Consider the following 16560-nt stretch of genomic DNA (forward strand, 5'->3'; position numbering starts at 1 on the left):
ATAATATTGTTTTTTAGCACACTTTATAGCACATAAGTATTGTGTGGCACTGATTGTAAAAGTTTTACATTTCAATGTTTGTTAAGCTTAAAGACATAATAAAGATGGAGTGTCTGTATTGCTAAGAGTACATGTAGTCCTACAACCTAAATATACATGGTATGTATTTATATTTAGTGTACCTGATGTAACTGTGCAGGGCTCATATCCATTAGATGATTCAACCCCGTTTTGGGAAATATCCACTGTATTTGCAGAACACCGTACAACACACAAATTCCAAAGTAGAGCCTTTGAATGATGGCTGGCATCCTCTTCACCCTTGAACAAGTCTCTTCATTTATCTGATCCATTGCTGATGTGATGGCTAATTTAACAATTTACATAACAATATAAGCAATGTCATTTTGAGGAACATAGCATAGCAATTTGAATATATTAAAGCCTTAAAAGCATTATTTGTCTTTCTAAATTTAGACACTGCAATTGCTAGTAAGGTTGGCCTTTATCTAGAAGCAATGAAAATACATGAGGGAATTAAAAATCGGGCTGGAGTTGAACACAAATGGGATAAATATGTTCTGGTAACACAGATGGTGCAACCTAGTAAAAATATAAGTAAACATATCAATCAAAGTCTGTCCTGTTTGATGCTTTAGTATAAAACAAAACAGGTAGCCACTGTAGTTTTCAATCCCTCTGATCAAATGTACTAGGAAATTCACATTTTGGTTTAGTCTATGCAATTGGATCATTTTTATAAATTTTATATTTGATACACTTTTGATAACAAAAATGTGTTGTTCATATTGTCCTGAATATTAAAATGGAAAAAAAAAACTCCAACATGACCTAAAAAAGGAAAATTAACATTTGTATAAGCATCGAAGTTGACTTTTTTTTACCCCAATTGCCTTTAAGTTTTATGACTATTCTATCTTAGGGTAAACCTAAAAAAACAGATCATCTAATGTGATCCTAGTGAAGCAATTGCATTGCATAGTTCTTATGGATTATACACCCTTTTACGGTTTGATTTTTATATATCCATTTTATTTTTTTATTTACTATTTAGTTAGGAAAAAATATTTATTTTACAAATAAACGTTGAATACAGGGTATACCCATGACACAGGTTTCACAGAACATTTTGGGGTTTTTTTTTAAAGACAAAGAACGGCAGCAGCTTTTTTACTTGAAATTCTACTTCGGACTGAAATTTTGTATAGCTTGATAGGGTGTTTTTCTGCAGAAAGGTAACATTAGCTAAAAAAACATCTGAAAAGGAGCCTAGTGCTTCTCCTGGTGGCTAAAACAGAATTGTTAAAATATGTAAAACCACAATAGGTTAAACAAATAGAGAACCAGTATATATTTAATTTTAAATAACTGGTCTCTAGCTTCAGCTATACATTAGCATATTGTAGTAGAGCACAATTATGTTTATACATAAAGAAGATAGATTACTTAAATTAAGGTATAAATATTTACCTGAAAGTAACAGTTGCGGCAGATGATCAATATATATAACATCAGCCAATGATGATTTATTTTTGTCTTTATTCATCATTAGGAGATAATGCCAGGATACCTACAATTAGGTAAAATGTAACCAAGTAAGTTCACCAACAACTTAGTAGTACAATTGTTATGATTTTTAATCATAGTTACTTATTGTAGTTATTTATTGCATACAGTATAAATATATTTGAATTGTTAATTGAGCACACAAATGTGTATATATTCTAAATCCCTAACATGAATCTTTTATTAGACTGGTGAATATGAAGCATTTTGTTTATCTAAATACTCATGCTTGCAAGATGATTCACTTAAAGATCAATGTGGCAGACAATAAGTCAATCAGAATTTAAACACCTTTAACATTAAGTTACCCACAAATCTCTTTAATACATTATAAAGGATGCTATGTCACTTCAGTCCCACAATTCATTATATAAAATAATAAAATAAACATGATTTTTTCTGAGGTTGTTCAAATCATTGTAAGATACTATTAAGTCTTTTTTAGGTCTAGAATATTGATGTATGTGTAGTCAAATGAAAGAGCTCTTTGCAAAGCACACAGACATTTGTATATCCTAATTTGCATCTCCCACTTTTTTTTATTCCTAAAAAATCCAGGTTTTCCAAAGAGCCTTTCAAAAACACTATTTTGTGGATAATAGGTCTTTTTAAAATCTACTCTGTCATGACTCAATAATAAATAAATTCAGTTCATATAATGTTTCCTAGTAGCCAAGCTCCTCCATAACTCTTATCAGTTTGGTTGCCTTTCCTTGCACTTTCTTCAGTTCCCCTTTTGTGAAGTGGTAACCATAACTGAACTGCATATTCTAGATTAGGTTTTACTAAAGATTGATTAGTGATCTGAAAGTAAAATTACCCATGAGCATAGAACCTTGCATGGTTAAGGTTGTCCTTAACCATTCAAGGAGAGTTTAATAAAAGACCACATAGATGAGTTCTTGCTGGAAAAAAATATTTTAAGCAACAGACAGTATGGATTCATAAAAGACAGAAGTTGTCAAACAAATCTGATTTCTTTTTATGAGGGGTTGAGCAAGCCCTTGGACAGAGGGGTGGCGGTGGACGTGGTATAGTTGGATTTTGCAAAAGCATTTGACACAGTTCCCCACACACGGCTAATGTGTAAGGTAAAGTCTACGGGCTTGGAAAAATCTGTATATAAATGGATAGAAAACCGGCTAAAAGATCGTATTCAAAGAGTAGTGGTTAATGATTCATACTCTGAATGGTATGGGGTCATCAGTGGTGTACCCCGAGTTCAGTGTTGGGATCCTTACTTTTTAATATATGTATAAACGATATAGGGTCTGGGATTATAAATCCCATTTCAGTCTTTGCAGATGACACCAAGCTGTGCAGTGGAATAACATCCTTACGGATGTCTTCAACTTACAAGCCAACCTCAATGCACTGTTTAATTGGGCAACTATGTGGCAAATGAGGTTTAATGTTGATAAATGTAAGGTTCTGCACTTGAGGGCTAAGAATATGCATGCATCATACATACTAGGGGGGTACAACTGAGGGAATCAATGGTGGAGAAGGATCTGGGAGTTCTGGTAGATCCCAAGCTTAATAATGGCATGCAATGCCAAGCTGCGGTTTCTAAAGCGAGCAAAATCCTCTCTTGTATTAAAAGAGGTATAGACTCCAGAGAGAGAGATATCATATTACCCCGGTACAAATCATTAGTAAGACCTCATCTGGAATATGCAGTTCAGTTTTGGGCACCAATTCACAAAAAGAACATTGGGAAACTTGAGAAACTACAGAGAAGGGTAACTAAACTGATACGAGGCATGGAGGAGCTCAGCTATGAGGAAAGATTAGAGGAACAGAATTTATTCTCTTTTAAGAAGAGGAGATTAAAGGGGATATGATCAACATGTATAAATACATCAGTGGTTCAAATAGTGAACTTGGTGTAGAGCTATTCACCCTGAGGTCATCACAGAGGACAAGGGGGTACTCTTTACATCTGGAGGAAAAGAAATTTAATCTCCAAACATGGAAAGGTTTCTTCACAGTGAGAGCTGTGAAAATGTGGAATAGACTCCCTCAAGAGTTGGTTCTGGCCAGCTCAGTGGATTGCTTCAAAAAAGGCCTGGATTGTTTCTTAGATACACAGAATATAACTGGATACTAACATTTATAGGTATAACTTTTTTTTTCTATGGTTGAACTGGATGGACTTTTGTCTTTTTTTCAGCCAGATTAACTATGTAACTACGTAACTGTATATGAAGAGAATATGAAAACATAATGTTGTTTTTTTTAAATTGGCTGCAACTGTTCCAGGCTTATATAGCATGGCACAGTAAAGTGCAATGTGTAACAACTGGTTGTCAAACTTTTCTTGGTCTTACTTCTCTAACAGTTGAAATCTGACTAGTTGCTTTGGGTTACTGCACTTGCACTATATCACTACTTATGCACTGCCTCATTAATCTAATGTAAGGTTATCTGCCACCTTTTGATATTATATTAACTCCTGGACACAGATGATCTCCCAGCTAGGACATAAAAGAATCAAGAGACTGCCATGAAACAAATGTTGCAGGCATAAAGTGCTGGATCCTAGAGATGCCTACATATACTGGCCAGCAGCCTTCAGATCCCTTAGAGTAGGATTCCCTTTCAGTTGGGTAAGCTTCCACAGTTCCTAATAGTAATAATCTTGTCTGCCTCTTCCTACTTCTTGCACATTTCTATTGGTCAGTGAGACATCCCTAGTAGTTATGAACCAATAGGAATGCATAAAAGGCAGGGTGCTAGTGACAAGCTCTGACACCATCCAGAAGTGCTGGTCCAGTATCCGGCTGTGACAACAAGGTCTAAGAGGCTGCTGCAAGTATGTGTTGGCATCTATAGTCACCTGCACTTTATATATGCTGCAGATTTTTATTTCATGACAGTCTCTTTCATTTACAGCATCAAATACCCTCCATAGGGTGTTAAAAGTGTAGAATATTGTTATTCTTCTATGTATTCATTTTCAGGGCTTATTGCATCACTAACCCTAATTGATATTTGAAAACTCCTAATGAAAGACATCATTAAAATGTAATAAACAGCAATTAAACTTCACCCACTAGTAGTGATTCATGTTTAATTAACTGCAAGTTATTTCACAGATTAACTCAAAGCATACATGATAAATAACCTGTATAAACTCATGAGCATAGCATTTATATATGTGAAGCTCAATGTTGTTGTTATTAAAAGATTATAGAGTGTGCATTAGACCCCAATTACATGTTGAATGAAGCATTAAGAATAATAGGTTGAGTAGGCTTTAACCGCAATTAAGGAGATTGCCTGAATCCTTCAGCAATATCGTTTCATTTACAGAGATTCCCTAGATAAAATGTGTGGATAATTGTACAGTTTAGTGCTAAATTAATAACAAATACTGTGGACAAGGCAAGGCCTCATTTTTTAAAAAGACATTGGAGCTGAATAAAACATAGGCCTCGATCATGCAGACATTATATTTTTCTGCACCTGTTTCTGCAAGGGCACAATGAAAACAATTGTCCCTATGTGCCCTGTTCACATAACAACACTGGTGTCAAGTGCAGATTTTCTTGCGCAGGAATCTGCAATATGTATGCAGATCTCTGGTTGGAAAAAAGCTAGCGTAACACCAACATTTTGTTTTGAGAACAATTTTTTTTTGTGCCCTTGCACAGAATTTATGTTACGTATCTCTGTGCAGAAAAAATCTGCATGTGATTCCAGTGTTATGGTGTAAACAGGACACATAGAAAACAGTTGTTTTCTTTCAGTCCTTGCAGACATATATAATAAATAGCATGTCTCTGCACATGGAGTGAACAAGCCTATGCAAGTCAAATCTGCACGTTTTTTCCATCAGCATGTATGGTGTGTATGAGGCCTCATAAAAATGTAACTAAACTTGAACACACACCTGTATATATAAAAAAAAATATACCCAATGAACATTCTAATTTAGGAACCATAGTGTGTTTTTTACAAATGTATTTACCTTTTGGGCTCAGACTTACCCGTTTTATTCCATAAAATAACCTGTTCGCTAACTTGTCAAAATGTTTCACTTAATACTAGATTAATAACACAATCTGCCCTAAGCATTAAAAGAAAATGATAGTGTGCTTTCTGTTTCTAAACATTTTATATAAAGAACCTTATTCTCCTTTCACTTACCATACATGTAGGCCAAATGGTGCAGTTAACACCTTTGCTAAAGAAGTGATTTAAAAAAAATCTATTACATTATAGGGATTTAAAGCATTTTAAATAGTGTGCCTTCTCAATGACACACTACATGAAGGCTGAATTGAAACATAAGTACATTTCTAGTGAGGGCTAATGGATTAAGTAGAATAAGGACTGCTGACATATGTTTGATTAGCCATACACTGGTTTTATATGATTAGACTTGTACCAACAAAAAAGGAGTAGTAAAGCTCAATTGCTGTACTAAGCAGAAAGAAGAGCCTGCATACCTATTGAGCAAAAAAGGCATATATTTGTAAATTAACAAACTACATATAAGTTGAAAAATGTAAATTTTACCAGCTTTTGGGGCTTTTACTATTTTGATTTTTCAGCTATTTATAAAGCTTTTTCTGCTGCCTTTATCCTCATTTCAGCCTACAGGATTCACTGCCTTCCATTTTTGCCAGATTATAGCCTAGGGAAACTGTAACACTGCAAACTAGATTTTTGAGTAGGATTTGGTATGTTAAAAAATAGGCACACTTAAGGTTAAAAGTTCCTCCTCTTGCAACATTCTTGTAATATAACATACATGCCTAAAAGTACCCTTATCTTCTAAAACATGCACTTTATTTTCATTTGCTTTTATGATGGAAATATTAAATGTATATTTTAGGTTACTGGTGCTACATATTTTCTAGAAGAATGAAAAGAAAGTTTTTGGTTTCTACGGCAAATTGCATAGAACATATTCTGTTACTCACCTTTTTAAGATGTGCTAGGAAGTCTTTAGGAATAGATGTGCCATGTTCAGAAGTAAGCCACACACAGAACTGTCTTTCTTCTTTCTGTGATGCTGTAGACGGCAGTTAGAAACATTTGCAAGCTTCTTTGCGCTCTGCTTATAACATGTTAATACTTGTATAACAGGCAGATGTACTAAACTAACGGTAACTCATATGATTGCTGATCATCTAATTTTAAAAAGTTAACAAACTAAACTTTTATATAATTGTTTTCACAACTGATATACAATCTATATTATACAAACATTTAACATTTTCACATTTCAACTATGAGGCTACAACATGATATTCATTTTGATAGTAATTTTGTTCTTTCTTATAATACAGAATAATCCACACACAGAACTGTCTTTCTTATAATGCAGAAACTCTCTTTTTGGGACAAACAAGGATTTGTTTTAGTGGTATTGTGTTATTACATTTTGTGTCTATCTATCTTTTTATATTTATTTTAAAGGCAATATAGACGTGTGAGTAGAAAATTGTCCACTGACTATTTTAAAAGAAGAAGCGTTTATGTAGCTATAAAGTCCTAATTTAAATTTTTGCCTTATTTATCACGTTATCAAAATTGTGTATTTGGTACAAAATATGGTTACCTTATTAACAAATTAAGAAGGTAAAGTTTCTACAAAGAAAATAAATGGAAACACAAAATAAAGTACAAAAATATTTTTTAAAACTCTGACAAAAACTAGGAGAGCATGACAATAAATTAGTTCATTAGAACTAGATATGCTCAATAAGCAATGGGCATCCAGTCAATGAGGTGTAAAATAGAAGAAAAATATTTTTAAAAGTAAACTTGTTTGCTATTTTAAGTATTTAGTTGTTCTAAGAGGCCATCCTAGCTGCAATGCATCGATTTTTGTCTACATTTAAATTGGTTGTAAACCTCAGATATCGAATATGAACAAAGCATATCCCTCTATAGTGTGTGCTTTTATCAGTCCAGAGCACTGCCACAGACAATAAATATTAACAAAGCATACCCCTCTATAGAGTACTGTCACAGATATTATATATTAACAAAGCATATCCCTCTATAGTGTGTGCTTGTCTCCATCCAGAGCACTGTCACTGACAGTGTCATTTCTGTCAGCTCTCTTGTTCCCCTATTTGTATGTGGCACTTCTGACATGTTTTCCTGACACCAAGAGGAAAAAGGTGACAGGGGAGGGCGCAGCCTGTGAATAACAGCCTCCGCTCTGTTCCTGTGTGCTGTGTGAGGAGGTGTGTGACCCCTCCCTCCAATCAGCTCTCAGAGCTCTCCTCACTGTCGCAACTTCAGCTCTCCGCCCCCTGATTTTCAGAGCTGAGAGATCCTTTGTAAAATCTGCCCTTTGAATGGATTTAAGGGAAAGACAGCTGTAGATAAACAGATTCAACTTATGGCAGAGGATTCTTTTCATCTCTGTGTATCACCTGCGGCCAGTCACTTAACTGGGCACATGTAAGGGTTTATAACCACTTTTACAAGCAATGAGCAGACACTTTTTTCTCGCCAATATTTTGTAATATATATATATTGATATATATATATATCTATATATATATAGATATATATCATAGCTTTAAACAACTTTTGAACTTAATTAAACGAAACTGACCCAAGACCATTATAGTTTCTTCTTTTTCAGAGATGAAAACCTGAAATATGTAGTGCACAAAATTGATCCTTTTTATCTAATTGTTAAATTCAATTGTATACTAGATATAAAACTGATTTTTTTGTTTGGTTTTAGAGATTCTACTACATTCTTTGCTGTAGGTACATAGCGGATTACAATTATCTACAATAAATTTACTTCACGGCTTTGTGTCAGTGAATGGCTAGCCGGGATAAGCTATACTGCAGTATGTGGTAGGAAAGAAAAGGGGACTTATGGACTCTCTGTATTTTTGTTCTAACATTCACTGGAGATAAGCCATTAGGGCGCTGAGAGTTCTTTACAATATTGCAGTATACCTGCTACCATCTTTACAGCACAGAATCCCTGTACAATACAAAGCTGAAATGCAGGCAAAGAGCTAAATACAGTACACAAATGAAACACTATAAGGATACTATTTTACCTGCTAAAGGATTTGCATTTAGCCCATTTGGTTCCCAGTTTTATACAGCGCTTGTAAACAGCACAGAAAGATGGATGTCACCAATTACTCCCTTACATTTAAAAATACAGTACTGTCCTCTGTCCACCCCGTCCCTAATCAGACAGCGAATGAGCAGAAGGAATTGAATAAGCTATTGCGCTGACTAAACCCCAACTGGCATTTAACGGGGCACATATGAGGGCCAGGAGAGTGGTAGGGAACACTAGGTGTAGTGGATGCACCTCCTCTCAGATTTGGCCTTGAGCTCCTACTGTACATATATTAAAACAAACACAAAAGGGCATCTCCATCTAGGTGTAGAGATCTATTAAATAGAATAAAAGACAATAAAAATGCATTAACTAATTAAAAGTGGATCAAGACTTGTCATAAACCCATACAGACCTCCATGGGATCACTGTGAGACTGTAGAGCTTGGCAGGAAAGTGGCTGACTGAAGCAGAGTTCGACTGGGATGCTGTATTTGCACCAACAGCATCCTGGCTGAACTTTTCTTCAGCCAGTCACTTGCCTGCCGAGCTCTGCAGTCTTACAGTGATCCTATGGAGGTCTATATGGGTTTATGACACGCCTTGATCCACTTTTAATTAGTTAGTGCACTTTTATTGTATTTTATTCTGTTTAATAAATCTCTACACCTAGATGGAGATGCTCTCTTGTATTTGTTTTTATAAATGAGTAGAATGATCTGGTGAAGTAATCTCCCTGCACACTCTGCTCCCTCATTTTCTGATCATGCTCTTTGTCAACGTATTTGCTGGCAACATACCTGATTGACTTCTTTCTCTCCCTTTATGAGTTTGAGTGCTATGATACAAGGGTTTAAAAGAGACTCATATCAAATTTGTTTTTTGTTGTTGTTCTGGGTTTTTATTATTATTTATAAATGCATTCATAGTGCCACTTTTGTGTCCTTTACATCTGCCTGGATTTCAGCTTTAACTTTTCTTGCAATAAAAATTCAATGACAGAAATTGCTAAACAAGATTGGTGTATCTTTTTGTTAGAAAAAAAAACAGCAAGAGAGCTTTAAGTGTGATTTTACCTCGCATTTTTGCAGCATATTTCAAGATCTTGAATATATTCTTTAGCATGGCCTTTGAGGCTAGGTGAAGATTTTGTATAATGAGCCAGCCATTCTGATTCATTGTATCATTTAGTGCAGTTTCCAACTCTCCCTCATTGTCATTCTTAACAGCCACTACAAGCAATGGTATGTGCTGCTCCTAAAAACATCAAATGATGTTTATCTACAGAGGTAAAAATAGTGATGCGTGTAATACACAAATTGTACATAAATTATGTAGTACTTTATTCATACAGTAATTAAAAAACAACAGGTTGTCTGTTCCATGGTAATTCAATATAATGAAACCTTAATTAAGTCTTCCCTGCAACACCTCTGCAAAAACTTACCTCTCTCGCTGCCCGTGGTGCTGAGGAAATAGTGGTGCCTGAAAATTCTGTAGAATGTGCCATTTCTAAGAGTGTTGATGTTCTGGTCCTTTGCTGTAGGCTGTAGTTCCTCCTATTGACCTCTACATCACTACATAACACAGTAGTGATATAGGGGCTGGCATATTAAACCAATAAGTGCTTTGGGAGCAGCAGGAAATTAAAGCTTAACTATACGCATCTGCAAGGTCCAGGAGCTCACTGCTGGCCACTAAAATCTTCATCTTGTCTTCTTCCAGGTACCAATCTGCAACTATTTTTATTGGCTGGGCTGAGATGTCATCCCTCACACACGTGAGGAAATACTAAGCTGCTCATGCAGGGGGACTTTATTGTAAGGTTTCATTTAGTGAAATAGTTGCTTTAAACAATCCTGAGGCAGAAGCGTCACAAGTGTGTGCATTAAAGGTCCACATAGCTATGATACAAGCTATCCTATGGTTGGATGATGAAAAGGTTAGTTCACAAAATTATCATTGTCAATACTATGAATTATCTGGTGTTTTTGCTAATACGACAATTGTTTTTTTTTCAGTTAAAGGTTTAATTGCTTGAATTAATCAAGTTTAATTAATTAATTTTGTTTTATTGATGTATTCTGTATGTAAAGGTCAATTCAAAAACATTATCAAATAGATTAGCAATCTTCTGAACAGTTCGATGATGTCTTAGGTCTCTTCTCTTCTTGCGCAGAAGTGGCAGTGGGTAGCCCTTACTCCTGCACTGAAAATATGACTGCTGTTTAGTGCAGCAGTACAGTGAGCCCAGGCTGCAGTGAAAACCTCATACATCCACCATATCCTGTGCTCAGGGGCTCCGATCAGAGGAAGATTATTAATGAGAAAGTATGTTCATCCAATACTGATCAAAGGTTGTGCAGCTCTATCACGAAGCTGGGGAAGCTTGATATGGACTGTAGTAAAGAATAAACTGCAGCCAAAATAACCCCCCATATCCCTTTTCCCATTTCTCCTAAAAATGAGGCTGTCTCAAATATGAGGGCAGGCCCTGTGGGGTATAATAACAATTAACAATTTATTGAGGGGTGACTTATCTCTTTATGACTAGTTCTGATGAAGAAGGGACCACCCTTCAAAACACGTTAGCTTGTCCAAGAGTTTATCTTCCCTTTGGATTGAACTTGAACATGACCTGTAACCCTGTGTAGGCTATGGTTATTATATGCCTATTTTACTGCTACTCTTGTGAGTATATTTTATTAATAAATTCATCTACTGTTTACTGAGATAATGCGCAAGGTTGGTGCACTCTCTCTTTTATTCTTTACTACAGTGCGGTTAAAACCTATCTCTAGGGGGTGAGTAACACTGGCTATCGGCTACCACTTAACCTGGCAGACTGGTGACATCTAATGGCAGAAAAAATTACTGGGGGAATGCTCCCAATTGAAGGGAAGTATTGCACCAAAACCTTGCTTTTACTTTTAATTGGCTATTTTTTTTTTTTTATTATTTTTGCTAGAACTCTAGTTATAGTCATAGTGGCCATTTCAGTTAAGATAAGTAATTAGCATTTTTACATTATATCACCTTAGTATTATATGGTAATCCTTTGCAAACAGTTGTTGCATACTTTGTTTAGGATAATCATTTTCAGAAATGTCAGGAGTCTCCACAGCAAATACACGCCAAAAAAATAAGTGTTTTTGTGTAGGAGATGTTTTCAGCAAGGGATGAAAGCAGCAAGATTAGCACTATTTATTCTGCATGATATGGTTATCTCAATCAAGATCACATTGTGCGAAGTAAAAGAAACCAGCACAGGAAACAAAGCAAAAAATAAATGCTAAAAGACATTGGAAATTAACAGGAACTTTTCCTTCACACTGTTTCTCAGCAAGTTGCTATCTGAAGCACACATTTATGTGATCTATTGCTTGCTACAACTCCCACAAAGAAAATTCATCAACTGTGAGCATTATAATGAATAATGAAGAAACAATAATCTAATAAACATAGTACGATCTGTCATCATTATTCAAAAAATTAAAATCTTTGGTGTATGCAAAGAGCCTGATGTTAAGATGTTTAGAAATAATTTAAGACTTTGATATTTCCCAAAATGGCAAGCCACTTACCATTTTAATCACCTAAAGCTTATACACTGAATAAACATGTAATGGAGATCCTCAAAGCATACCTGATTAGCATCTATGCTTGAATTTAAGCATCGCTCTCAGAAGATAAAAGATGTTCACACAGGGCTTTTGGACTTATGTCTAAACGCCAATCAACAGCTGATCTAATATATTTAATGTAACAATAGTTATAATTAGCCACTAATATGATTGTGCACCCCAGACTTTCACTACACGGGGCTAAAAAAGGTACAAACATACAAATGAAGGATCTTAGGGACACTTAATTTTCATGTGAGCACTCGTATCTATCAGAGTCCTATTTCCAATAAGCCTTGGCATCCTGCCAGTTGTCTAGTGGATTCACAAACATGTAGCACCACTTCAAACATTAGGTGGAACTGTATGAACTGCTATTCTTACCTACTGGATGGAAGAATAGCAGTTCATACATAACTCAATAAATTATCTTATTTATGGTGCAGAGGGCTAGAGTTATTAAAGCTGGAGGAAAGAAATGTATCTGTGTTAGGGTAAAGAGAATGTAAAGCCTTTTAAATATTTTTTTAGACAAATGTGTAAAAGTGATTATCCGGATAAAAAAAATTTTTTAGCAGCATATCCTAAGGTTTTAAAGAGACACTGTCATATACTTTGACAACAGTATCTCATTAAATACATATATTATGCTTAAAAGTACAACCTCCAATAAATGGAAGATTCATTCTCATTCAACATTACAGGTGCCAGCTGGGTTCTTCAGCATCTGACACTTATGGTTGTGTTAATGCCTGCATCTCCTTGCTGCCTGCTGTAGCTCATCCACACACCCTCGGGCACTAAAACTTTAGTGTGTCCAATTATCCTGGTAAAGTTACACTAGCAATATAGTAGTTGGTGGGTGTAAAGTCAGCAAGCAGCTGGGAGACACAGGCATCTGTCCCACACAGAAGTGTTAGATGCTGATGATCCTAGTAGTGACTAAATCTCCGCCATGGTGTGAATATTTAATTGATAACATTTAACAGAGTTGGTAAGGTAAGCATGATACATGTATTTAAAGTTATGATGGTAAATACATCTTAAAGTCTCTTGACTCTTTTTTCTGTTAATAATTGTTAATGTACATGGGGGCAGGCATATTTGCTCCTTTCATACTGTATGCGCTAAACAATATCTGTGATTTGCTTCTGATTTTGCTATATGTAAATAAATAACAAACATGTGGAACATTAAGCTTGTTAAGATGTGGAAAAATACAGCAATCATAACTCAAACTAAGAATTTGATTTAAAGTGATTGTAAACCCTCACCTTGTAAAACAACATATTAAGTTTAAAATAGAAATAAAAGACAAAACATTTGTGTATAAATATAAAAACATTATAAATACCTTTTGTTTCCTTTTTTATAAGTAATCACATTCCCTCTGTTCTCAGCTGCGAAAGAGCTGGGGTAGGAAAAACAACAGTTCCCTGAGCTTCCCAATGAATGGCTGTGCAAAGGGAAGCGTGTCAGGACAAGTCTCATCATTGGAGGAGAGCAGGCTCAGTTCCCAGCATAGCTACAGAACTGACCACATTGTGTTCTCCTGCTTAGTGTGAACAATTTTTGATAAGAAAGCAGAAGGACCGTCAGGAACACCAGGGAACACCAGGGGTTTCACAAAAAGAAGCAATACAAAGAGAACAGGATATTTTTACATACAAGTACATGGTACAGCAGGCACATATCAGTGATATGAAATGTTGGGTTTACTTGAAGAGCATACATGTACATTGGCAGTTACAGGTGGTATACCAGAATAATGCCTGGGTATTGTGAAACTAGTGGAAAATTACTCTTGCACTACCTACAGTATGCAAAGATAAAATAGTGTAATGAAATATGATGTATGCAGCTGCTAGCATCAAAATTGTGTTCCCACAATCTCACCATGAATTAAAACAATATAATCAATGCTGCGCTGCTAAAAGTGCCCACAAATTTACTGTGCAATGAAACACGACAAGACCAAAATCCAACAAGACCAAAATCTAATTGTAGATTATGATAATAAAGTGCACACAACAAAGTGCAAATGCTGTAAAACATCACAGTGTCCATATTAACATGTCCATGTGGTTTGTTTAAAAAAATAAACATAAAACGTTTGTGTCACTCAAGATTCCATAAAAAATTCTTGCACGCTCCTACAGATCATCACCATCACTCTTAGTGCTCCTTCAGTTTAGACTGTGCCACCTCAGTGCTCACAAAGCTCTCACCTTCAACATACTTGAATGAGCCTAAAGGGGTTCTTTCACTGAGGTTCCTACACTCTATAGATCCTCCAACACTCTTGCAGTACATGTGAGGTATTGCCACAAACATCGGAGCAAGAGCAATAATTCTAGCACTAGACTTCTTGTTTAACTCCAAACTGGTAACCAGTAAAGGTTTTTAAAGTGTTTCTGATGGAGATTTGTACCATAGTTTGGTGCCATTCCACGAGCATGCACAATTTTAAAGCGTGATATGTTGAGTATCTGTTTACATGGCGTAACATCATCTTTTATATTTTACAAAAAAATTGTATTATATTGTGTTTGTGTGTATTACAATTCATTAATGTGTATTTTTTAAAAGAAAATTGCGTATGAAAAACTGCTGCACAAACACCATGTGACATAAAAAATTGCAAAACCTACAATTTTATTCTTTATAGCATCTTCTTAGAAAAATATGTTTGGGTGTTCTAAGTAATTTTCTAAAAAATAAATACTGATTTTTTTGGTCTTAGAGTGGCAACCCAAATAAGATAACATAATTAAACACCCATGTGTGTGATAAAAACCTGAGAACGTTTCACATGTCCTCTGGAATAACAACATCCAAGAAATATGATATGAAGCCACAGCCTTATTATATATATATATATATATATATATATATATGTATACAGTGCTCAGCATAAATAAGCACACCCCTTTTGAATAGTAAGATTTTAATCAATACCTCAATGAACACGAGGACAATTTCCAATATTTTGACAAAACTGAGTTTTATAGAACATTTTAAAGGTTAATAATATAACTTAAATTAAAGAATCTTCAGTTTTACTCAAATTAGTTGATAAAAAAATAATTACATCCCACAACAAACACTAATACATCTAGTATTTTGTATTACCTCCATGATTTGTAAGGACAGCACCAAGTCTTCTAGGCATGGAATGTACAAGTAGGCGACACATCTATCTTTTTCCATTCCTTAAGAATGACCTCTTTAAGAGCCTGGATGCTGGTGGAGCCTGATGCTCAACTTGTCTCTTCAGAATTCCACACTGATTCACTTTCACCCTGTTCTTCTGCAGAAATGCAATAGTGGCCTTAGATGTGTGTTTTGGATCATTGTCATGCCCAAGGGCACGAAGTGATGGTAGTATCTTCTCTTTCAATGTAGAGCAGTACATCTGTGAATTCATGATACCATCAATGAAATGCAGCTCCCCGACACCAGCAGCACTCATATAGCCCCACAGAAGGACACTGCCACCACCATGGTTCACTGTAGGCACCATGCATTTTTCTTTGTACTCCTCACCTTTGCGATGCCATACAGTTTTGAAGCCATCAGTTCAAAAAACATTTCTCTTGGTCTCATCACTCCAGAGTACAGAGTCCCAGTAGTCTTCTTTTCCAGCATGAGCCCTGGACAGGCTTTTGTGTGCATGGGTTTTAGGAGATGCTTACTTCATGAACAACACCCATGCATGCCATTCCTCTGCAGTGTATGCCATATTGTGTCATGGGAAACAATTACCCCAGTTTGGATTTCTACTTCTTTAGCTAACTGCAGTGAACTTGCATGGCAAATTTATTCAACCCTTCTCATCAGAACACGCTCTTGTCAAGGTGGTAACTTCCGTGGAGGGCCTGGATGTCTCTGTGAGATAGTTGCAGTTCCATCTTAGTTCAATTTTTGTATAACTTTTGCTACAGTATTCTGACTGATAAGTAAAGCTTTGCTGATCTTCTTGTGGCCTTCAACTTTCTTGCGTAAAGAAATTATTTTCTTTCTCAGGCATTGTGACATTTCTCTTCCATGTTGTGCCATTGCTGACAGCATGAAATGGGAAGGGGTTTTCTTTGTTAAGTAACCCTCTTTTATAGTCAACTGTGTGCTGGACACCTGTTTAATGAATAATTAGACTCACCTGTAGTTGTTAATTAGGATTGTGTTGTCTACAATTTAGCTTTGCTCCTAAGACTTTCAATGGGGTGTATTCATATTTGTAACATAGCCTTGAATGAGTTTGTTAGGAAATATACTTTTTTATGTGTGCAA

At 35.6% G+C, this 16560-nt stretch overlaps 1 protein-coding gene across 1 annotated transcript in view; it reads right to left on the minus strand.

The window, feature by feature from the left end:
- Positions 1-16560, minus strand: part of LOC149443674 (uncharacterized) — a 627829-nt gene that overhangs the window by 127767 nt on the left and 483502 nt on the right. The window contains 4 exon segments of the mRNA XM_089655378.1: positions 183-367; positions 1492-1591; positions 6519-6610; positions 9724-9904. Of these exon segments, the coding sequence (XP_089511504.1) occupies positions 183-367; positions 1492-1591; positions 6519-6610; positions 9724-9904 (558 nt within the window).

Source organism: Staurois parvus, unplaced genomic scaffold, assembly GCF_062004578.1.
Source record: "Staurois parvus isolate SC_StPar_1 unplaced genomic scaffold, SC_StPar_1.0 ptg000839l, whole genome shotgun sequence".
NCBI lineage: Eukaryota > Metazoa > Chordata > Amphibia > Anura > Ranidae > Staurois > Staurois parvus.